Genomic DNA, 9592 nt, shown 5'->3' on the forward strand with positions numbered 1-9592 from the left:
TTTAAATATATATAATCTAGGACTGAGAAGAGAGAGAGAAAAAGGAACAGCTTCGCCACCTTTCTCTCCTTCTCCACGTGGACGGAGGGTGTCTTCGATTCTCCCGTGCACTCGGTCCAGGTGGTGTCGTGTCACATATTTATTCGTAGGTGTATACACACGCTACTTTGCTATAAATGGTGGGAGGTGGTTGTCTCCCTTCTCTCCGTCTCTCTCTATATCACCTCTCCTCTCCTCTCTATAGCCGACGGACGGCTCTTCTTCTCCACGACGAGAGTCGCAGAGAGGGAGGAAAGCCTCCTAGTTCTCTCTCTCTGTCACAAAAAAATAGTTTTTTTTAAGATTTTGTTATAATAATACTTATGAGCATGGCCTCAATACATAGATCATTCATCACCTTCTCTCCCTTGGCCTTGATGCGGACGTAGTAGTCCAACAACCCACAGGTTTGTGTCTCTCCGTCACCTTTTTCTATGGATCATTTTTCTCTATTTGTTTTCTCTTGTCGTTAAAATGTCATAGGTGTCTCTGTTTTTATGGTGATCTTTTTTTTCCTTCTTTTGAGGCCTACAATATGTTATGCTTTTAGATGTTAAGGTTGCGTACATGCCTTATTGATCAATGCTTTATTCATTTAGTTATTACTTTTTCCACGTAAATTAAATACTTTTTTTCATTTGATTGCTCCGTTTTTTTTGTTGGTTTGGGTTTTTATGTTTTTAGTCCTGCTTTTCTATATCTTCCTTTTTTATCAACCTTTTTTTTTATATTAAAAAAAACATCTTGTTCGTCTCCGCTTCGAGTTTTGATATTTTGACCAATTTATCTATTTTCCAGAACAATCCGTTTATATTTTAGTAGCTATACATCATTTGGTTTCCTTGCTTTGTCATTGAAATTTGTCGAAATTTTTTGACCTCGAGGCCTTCTCTACTCTGCTTTCCTCTCTTGTTTCCTAACTTATGCTTTTGTCTTTAGATCATCATCGCCGTCGTCGTCATCATCATTTTTATTACAAAATGTCATCCTTTTCTGTGACTGTATATTTTCATCAAGGTGACGTGGGATTTCTTTAACCCCTTTTGCTTTTTAGTTAAACCAGTTCTCAAGGTTTTCTGCTCAATAAAAAGAGAATCTTAGTGTGAGGTACCATTTCTGAGTAATTCACCATTTTTTTTATGTGTGATATAATTAGCAGCTATAGTTTCCGTTATTAATCCATGACAGATTGTTTTTATTTACATTTTCTCCTTTTGTTTGGGTTGATATTTTGTATAGACTGTCTTTGAAGGCGAGGTGCCATCTCAGTGCCTTAAGCTCGTTGTTTGGCTTGAAATCAATGGTGGTTTGGCTTTTGCTCCTTTCTGGCTATGTTAGGAGTTCTCTTGTTATATGTTACAGTTAAATTCACCAAGCCTAGGCATGCACTGATTCTTATAATCTACTATCGAGTTGTCTTATGTGAGGTGGCTTGGTTATTTTACTCCATTTCAAAAATTATTGACTAACCTGTCACTATTTTTTTGTTGTGTGGTCTTCATCATGCTGTATTCAGTCTTATTAGTTTTACTGTGTCTTTGTTTCTTCTTTTCATTTGAATCATTTGCGAATTATATAATGTTAGCGTGATAGGTTGACTTATATTTTGTTCAAGACAAAAGTGATGACAACCTTTCCATTATATAAGGCAAGGTAAGCCTAGGTATTGGTAAGCTGTTGGGATTTTTTTTTCATCATACCTAAATGCAAAGCACTCATTTTGGTTCATCTCCATACTTCTGAGATTTTCTGTTTCACAACACAGTGATGCTCTCTCACTGGCTTTAGATCTATTTGCATGCTTTAACTGTCAATTGCTCCCAGTTTAGACCTTCCTGCCAAATTGCCTGAGGCAGTTGAGTCATGGAAAATGTCAAAAATACAAATCCAAAGGAAACGATCCAGAAATAATGATTATTGCACTCCTGCTACTGAATTCTAAGTTGATTAGAGAATATTGAAACAACTGAAACCTCGAGCAAATGTAACTGCAGCAGCCATAAAAGCCTGAGTAGAATGATCGAATTCTTATATAAATTTGCTAGACATATTGCAATAGAAACTAGTAAAACCAGCCTGCTCTTTTTCCTTGACTCTGTGTTTGAATGGACACAAGAAATGTCTTATGTGGTTCTTTGTGATCACCTCAGAATGTCTGATTGTGTACTATTACATTTTTTAAACTCGATCAATAATCTACCTGTTCTAATATTCTCCTCCACTGATTGTGTACTTTGGCTCTTGAAGTTTTTATGATTCTCTCTGGTTATCTCCTCGATATTCGATCTTATATGAAGGATGCTTCTCTTTTTTCTGGCAGATTCTATAAAACCAAGCTATCATCATGGGTGCCTGCATATCCAAATCAGGGAGTAGACACAGACCACGGTACCCTCCCAGATCCAAGAAATGCCATGGAAGGATTGTTACTTCAGCTCCTGATGCACCCAAATCCCAGATTGGCGATGGGAATTGCTTGACAGATTTTGCTCTTAGTGAGTTTGTTCATGTGGAGACTGATTCAACAGCTCATCGAAAATCTGAGGCTTCCAACTTGACATTGCATCTTACTCAGGTGCAATGGCACCATAGTCAGGTGGATGATAATGGTATTTTTGCTCTCACTTAGAATTAAGTTTTGATTTCAAATCTCTTTATAATTTACTTTTGTTTGTAGTTTGATTGCAATTATGAGTTCTATATTTGAGTTCTTCATGATCTAAGAAAATATAGTACACTGATACAGGATCATGCATTTGTTTCCCCTGTTTCTCATTTGATTTGTATCTCCGCTAGCCTCAGCACTTCCTTGATTCTGTATCATTTTCCTAGTACCAACCTCGTTGAGATGATGGAGAGGTCTGTTGTTGTTTCTCTGATGCAATCGGAGAGAGAAAAGCAGCTGGACTGGATAGAATATCTAATTGATTACCTATCCATGTATTAGTAGATGGCTCTTGTTGCCAATAAAAGGATCTCATATATGATCATTATATTAACCTGAAGCTTGTATCTAGTACACTGCATTTATGTTTTCTTTCATTGAGCGTTACATACAGAAGCATCCCTTGACCACTGTCTCAAATCAGATTCAGGATTATGCCAAGAGGATACATGGTTTGACTCTGTCAGTATTCTAGAATCTGATGATGACGATGATTTCAGAAGCGTCCATGGAGGTAGAGTGAATTATCTCTGTTATCTTATTTGTTAGATTTGTTTATGATCTTTCCAACTTTATCTAACCTGATTATTTTTAATACAGACTGTTTTCCATCTGCAAATGCAACTGAGACTCAAAAGCTGCAGTATAAAAATGCCTTTAGGGATGCCATGTGCAAGTTTGAGGAGTTTTGTGGTAGCACTCCAATAGCATTGGATGTTGAAAAATATTTGAAAAGAGATGGAGGAAAAACTGGCAAAGATGAACTTAAAGATCTCGACCGATTTGCAATGATAAGTCCGCATCGTTACAAGCTTTCTATGGGAAAGATTGATGAAGCCAGATTTAGAATGAAAGGCGCCGAATTTTATACCAAGACAAAGACTTTGGTAGACTCATATGGTAGCTTTAAAGGCTTTAAAAAACATGACACAGAAGAAAAATGTCATGAGAGCAGGACGCCATCTCGCGTACGTAAGCTAGTTCCTTCTGTAAGCTTTAACGATAAGATTCAAATGCCAAGTGCTAGCCCACAGTGTCAAAAAAGGAAGACAGCGGTTTTAAGGCTTTCTTATAAGAGGAAGTCTTATGATGGAGAAGATGCAACTGCATTTTGTAAGTACAACCTTTTGCCTTCTACTTAGTCCACCGATGTTCCTATTAGCATCGCTACTCAATCGCTGAGAATAAAATGTGGAAGCAATGGTAAGCACTGATATGATGATGTGCACAAAACTTGACCATCTCAGTTAAAACTATATATCTCAAAATTTCCTGAAGTTTCAATTTATGCAGCCATACGTTGCAAAATTGTATCAATACTGATAAACTTTACAATGATCACTTGGAACCTTTCTCTGCTTCCTCCACAACAATATACTTCTGCTGAATTATTGATTTTTCTTAAAACAGATGTATATTATGGATGCAATCGCAAAGTATTAATTTATTCTGATGTCTTTATTGGCTCATACATACCTTTTCTTTATAGTTTGAACTTGCCTTTTTGTTAGATGGTAATGTCATAAGCGCATTTATTTTCTAGGACTGGTTAAACTACACAGAGAATTTCCCGGGTTGTCTTGATAACTACCTAAGAGAGTTACAAACCTTTGTCTCTACTATAAGCTATTGCTATTTCCTCTCTTTGGTCATTGTGCTTTGATTTTCTGAAAATAAAAGTTTGGTGGCAATTGCTTTCTGATGCTCACCATTGCATTCCATTAACATGTCAAATTCCTGAACTGCATTTGTTTCTGCATATAATTGTGTCCATGTATACAATGACAGAATAGCAGTGTCATGCAAATATTGCGATTGAAAAAGGATATCATGTTTCACTAAATTTTCTCTCAACTCTTTTCTTTGTAGAATCTGAGAAATATGATAATTGTGGCTTTTTATTGCAGTAGGTGCCTCAAAGCGATTATTATTCCGTCCGAGAGGAGGGCTCGTAATTCCTTGTTCTCCAGGGGAGAAACCAACATCAGGATGCTGGTCTCTTCTTGATCCTTCCACTTTCAAGCTTCGTGGAGAAACCTATTTCAGGCATGAATTTCTCGAGCTAGTAATTTTTATGCCCTGTTTCCACCATATTCCTAAGTTTGTATTCTGCTTTTCTAATTTTAACCTGCACTTTCCTGAAAAATGTCATGCAGAGACAAGAAGAAATCTCCTGCTCCAAACTATGCCCCATACTATCCAATTGGTGTTGATATGTTCGTATGCCCACGCAAAGTACATCACATTGCTCAACACATTGAGCTTCCACATGTCGAGCCTCACGACAAATTTCCCTCACTCCTGATTATTAATATTCAGGTACGTGGGACGTCTTTCTCAAACTTTTGTTATGACAGTACGGGATATACCGTACCATACTAGTTTGATACCAATACTCGGTACGGATGGCATACCAACGCCCGGTATGCCAAAAAAAATTTATACCATACCATACTGATACTGTGCTAGTGTGGCACCAGTATGGAGTCTTATACCGAGATGGCGAACCTTTGTTAGATTTGTCTTATATTATTATGTATTGTCATGACAGATGCCTACTTATCCTGCTGCAATGTTTCTTGGTGATAGCGATGGGGAAGGCATAAGCCTTGTATTATACTTTAAAATTTCTGATTGTTTTGACAAAGAGGTTTCTTCCAATTTCCAAGAATGCATAAGGGTGAGGTTCTTTTCATCAATCTTCTACAATTCTTCTCCAGTGGTGCAATTTTGTTAATTAGGTTCTCACTATAAAAGAAGGTGATGATGAATCGTTCAGATCCTTCGGTAACTCATATTTCAACTGATAAAATTAACTTTTTTGCAGAGATTTATTGATGATGAAACCGAAAGAATTAAAGGATTTGCAATGGATTCCCGAGTTCCTTATAGAGAAAGGTTGAAAATCTTGGCTGGGTTGGTAAATCCTGAGGATCTCCATTTAAGTTCTGCAGAAAGGAAGCTAATACAAGCATATAATGAAAAGCCAGTGCTTTCACGCCCTCAACACAATTTCTATCAGGTATAGAAACTTCTTTCTACCTCACATATCGGAGAACACTGATAACGTTTTGTAATGTAAGAGCCTAATTGAAGATATTCATAACTTATGATAAGCTTGAGGATCATCAGCAGTGTAATAGGTCATCATTGTAGTGTAGAAGCTTAAACTTGGAATAAAAAGTGCTACCGTATTTTTTCGAAAAGTATTTGTAGAATTTTAGCAGATCATATAAAAAAAATGTTAGTGGACTCAACAAACTGAGCATGTTCGCATGTCTTTCTGCATCAGTTTTGTGGTAGCAGAAATTATTTGGTTCTCTGGTGTAACACAAGTTTACATCTGAAGAGAATTACAGTTGATGAAGCTTTGCAGTTGCATGTGTTGGACATGCATCCCATTAAATATGTATATGTTTTGTAAACAGTGCTTATTATTATTTGTGGATTGCAGGGTCCAAATTACTTTGAGATTGACCTGGATATACATCGCTTCAGCTTCATATCAAGAAAGGGTCTTGAATCATTCCGAGATTGTCTAAAGAATGGGATTCTGGATTTGGGTTTAACTATCCAGGTAATTTTTAACTTGGTTTGTACATGCTGTCGTGATCTATGACTTCATTAATGTATCCGATCTATTTCATCTTCTGTAGTCAGTATCAGATCATCTGAAAATATGTTGGAAAGGAAAGCCAACTTACCCATGTTAATCTGTGCTTTGTCATGTAGGGTGTTAGTCTTAGTGTCTGAATTAGTTCAAGTAACAACTAATCCTTGGAAATACTGATGCAGGCCCAGAAGCTGGAGGAACTTCCAGAACAGGTCCTGTGCTGTGTGAGGCTGAACAAGATCAATTTTGTTAATCATGGCCAGATCCCAACTCTTGTGACACTCGATGATGATTGAAGCCTGTGGGAAGTATTGTTGCTCAAGCATTTGCATCCAATTCATGGGCTGGAAGGGGGATGAGGAAAAGAGGCTTTGATGCTAAACCCTTTATGTAAACACTGCAAGCCTATTAATAATTTCTCTATCTATCTCAACACAGTACACTCACAAATTCAGTTCCAACATAATAATAGCGCCTTCTATATGATATTAGTTGAAAATGAATCATATTTAAGGTATCCTAACATGCCATTTCTCAGCTCATATAGATCTCAATCTGGTTGGTTTTGTTGTAACCTTTGTTAAACATTGGTCACAATGAACCTCGGTTTAGCAATAATGTCCTAAAACAACAATAGCTCTATTGTCTACTCGGTGTCATGGACTTGCAGCCTAAAAGCTTAAGCTGTTAGGAGGACTGGCCCAAGTTCATAAATCCATGTGGCATCCTTTTTGTTAATCAATATTGAACTATACAAATCTCTTGCACCTAATCTCATGATGCGTTTACCGCGATTAGCTCCTACTCGACCTGGTTTGGGGGGGGGGGGGGGGGGGGCAACCCTAATATTCTTTAGTAAAAGGCCTATACGACTAACAAAGGTTGTAACATATAATGGTTCCGACTCTGATACCATTTGTTATTGACTTGCAGCCCCAAAGTTTAAACTGTTAGGAGGAGGACCAGGCCTAGCTCAAGTTAATAAATCCATGTGGCACCTCCTTTATTTGTCACTGTAGGATTATAACACCAAGCACAAGACCCTATGATCCCTTGGTACACGCAACTGCAAGCTATTTTATGACCCTCATGAATGCCTTCTCCTTTCTTGAATAATTTGGCCAACAAGATCCTGTGACTTGAATTGGAACAAACATATCGAGACATTCAGCTATTAACCTTTATTCTAACCTTTTGGTAAACTATTTGTGGGTGTGGTTCAGGTCCCCTGCTGTGTACCGCGTGAGGTGCATGATATGTGGTGCACAAAATTTCAAGATTCACTGTGAACATAAACTGCACCTTCTAATTATCAATTCATTTTAAGGTGTAATATGGACTACCGAACTTTAGTTTGGATGGTACATTCACTTGCCACTTAAGATGGGGAGGGTTCAATTCTACAAGATGTCAGACCATCGTTTTGGCTCCTATTACTCAGTACCTTGGTTCCATAAGTACTAGGCTTGGGTCTGCTTGGGGATTTGAGCTTCGGCCAAGAAAGAGGATGGGAGTGTATAGGGTAGATGGTGGGGTTAGAATTCTCCCCACTCACAAAAGTAAGGTGTAACATATAGATTATTACAATATGCTGAAACCTTGAATTAAAGATAATAATTGAGAGCAGGTTTACTTGGACCTGTTCTCCGTATTTAACAACTTAACTAGAAAATAGTCTAAGGGTCACATCTTCCATGCATAGGATGTTCTATTTTAACTAATGGAATATGTATCTCCAAGAAATTGAATTTAAATAACTTCGTGGGCTGATCTTCCCTCTCTCTTTTTTCCAAGAAAAATAAAGAAAGATAGAGGAATATTTAAGCTGGTAACTAATTTGTTAAAATATTGGTATCGATGAAATTGATTCACTATACAATTCTGTAATATCAAAAAAAGATTGGTAATTGGACATGTGCAATACATATTTAAAAAAATATCCCAATAAAAGAGTTTAACATTGGGGGATAAGACAGATAAAACACCTGCATTAAAAAAGATTATCAATGTTCTTTAGTTATTTTTTAAATGTTAATAGAGTAATAGTTTGGGGATGTGGACAAGAGATAGGTAGAGTTTTTTTTTTTAAAAAAAAATAGAATCCAATTGGTTTGGAATGCCATTGAGAAACTATGGAAGTGATGGTGGGCAGGAATAAATAGACATGCATGTAGATTATAAATCTAACTTCTTAATGATAGTTTTCACAAAAATATTCGTGGAGAGAACTAAGGATATTTTGATCAGAAAAATGGATAAAAAAAATCAAATATAGAATATACCTTTCTATTTAACAACTTCTTTTGAAAAATGGTATAATCAGTTGATCCATGAAGTAGCAAGTATCTCATACTTGAATGATGCCAAACTAGTTTCGTGGATTATTGAAAAGAAATAAAAAGGAACATTTTATCAATACACATCACATAAATCAAACCAAAATTTAATATAAAATTATAATATCTGTTAGGCAATAGGCCATACAATATATCTTTCCTCAACTACCCCAACAATTTAAAACCATGGTGAAGATAAGGATTGAACCTAGATCTCTAGGACAACCAACACTGACCTTTACCAGCAAGATGAGCTAAAACCTGCATTAAATCTTACAAACCGATAAAAAGAGAATTTTCTCATCCCACAATAAGCAAAACCAGGAGTGTAGCAACAAACCAGGACCATATTCCACCGAATAATTTTAAGTCAGTAAAAGAAATGCTTCCTCATTCTTATTACTCATTTCTGTTGCATCTTGTGTCCCTTGCAGATTTTGAGAAGCAAACCAAAAGCTTAGGCCAAGATCTCAGCAGAGATGAGAACAACCGATCAAAATAAAGCATTCTTATAGAGCAGAATCAATTTTTAGTATCAATTTTTTGATTTTATAATTTTATGTTTATTGTCGATACTTTCAGAGGATACTTAATCACATGAAGCAGGATCGATGAATTCTGAAATAATTCAGGAGATTTCAGAAACCATTTGAAGGATAAGGTTTGTTATTCACATTAGAGGATAAGCAAGCCTAATGGCTACTCATATTATACTTCTTTCATCTTGCATAAGAATGAAAAGAGATTATACAAAATGATCTCCAAATGCATGCAACCTTTACCATCCTTTTCTTTTCAAAGACCCTCGCTTTCATATCAATACTGCAATTATGTTACTTTTAGAAGTTGAACGGGATGCATCTAGGCATGTCCTGACGCCAACTTGTAGATTAGTTTGAACTATGATTGCTGTATCAACAAATTGGCCGCATTCACAAA

At 36.5% G+C, this 9592-nt stretch overlaps 1 protein-coding gene across 8 annotated transcripts; it reads left to right on the forward strand.

The window, feature by feature from the left end:
• Positions 1–207: 207 nt before the first annotated feature.
• On the forward strand, positions 208–9408 carry LOC103707405 (uncharacterized). 8 transcript variants are annotated; one of them, XR_015973674.2, is made up of 12 exons: positions 208–446; positions 979–1056; positions 2360–2648; positions 3129–3218; positions 3305–3817; positions 4612–4750; positions 4861–5023; positions 5256–5384; positions 5532–5726; positions 6159–6281; positions 6500–6707; positions 9088–9408. XR_015973674.2 is itself a non-coding variant. In XM_039134070.3 (11 exons), the coding sequence occupies exons 3-11, from the start codon at positions 2384–2386 to the stop codon at positions 6611–6613; spliced, it is 1731 nt and encodes a 576-aa protein (XP_038989998.2). In that variant the 5' UTR covers positions 208–446; positions 979–1056; positions 2360–2383; the 3' UTR covers positions 6614–6859. The 8 variants fall into 8 exon arrangements, 6 of the variants coding, with proteins under 6 accessions (XP_038989998.2, XP_017698364.3, XP_017698365.3 ...); XR_015973673.2 differs by lacking the exon at positions 979–1056; XM_039134070.3 differs by lacking the exon at positions 9088–9408 and having other exon boundaries at positions 6500–6859.
• Positions 9409–9592: the final 184 nt, after the last annotated feature.

Source organism: Phoenix dactylifera, chromosome 15 (assembly GCF_051530095.1).
Source record: "Phoenix dactylifera cultivar Ajwa chromosome 15, Ajwa_hap1_PhDact_Kaust_v1.1, whole genome shotgun sequence".
NCBI classification, from domain to species: Eukaryota; Viridiplantae; Streptophyta; class Magnoliopsida; order Arecales; family Arecaceae; genus Phoenix; species Phoenix dactylifera.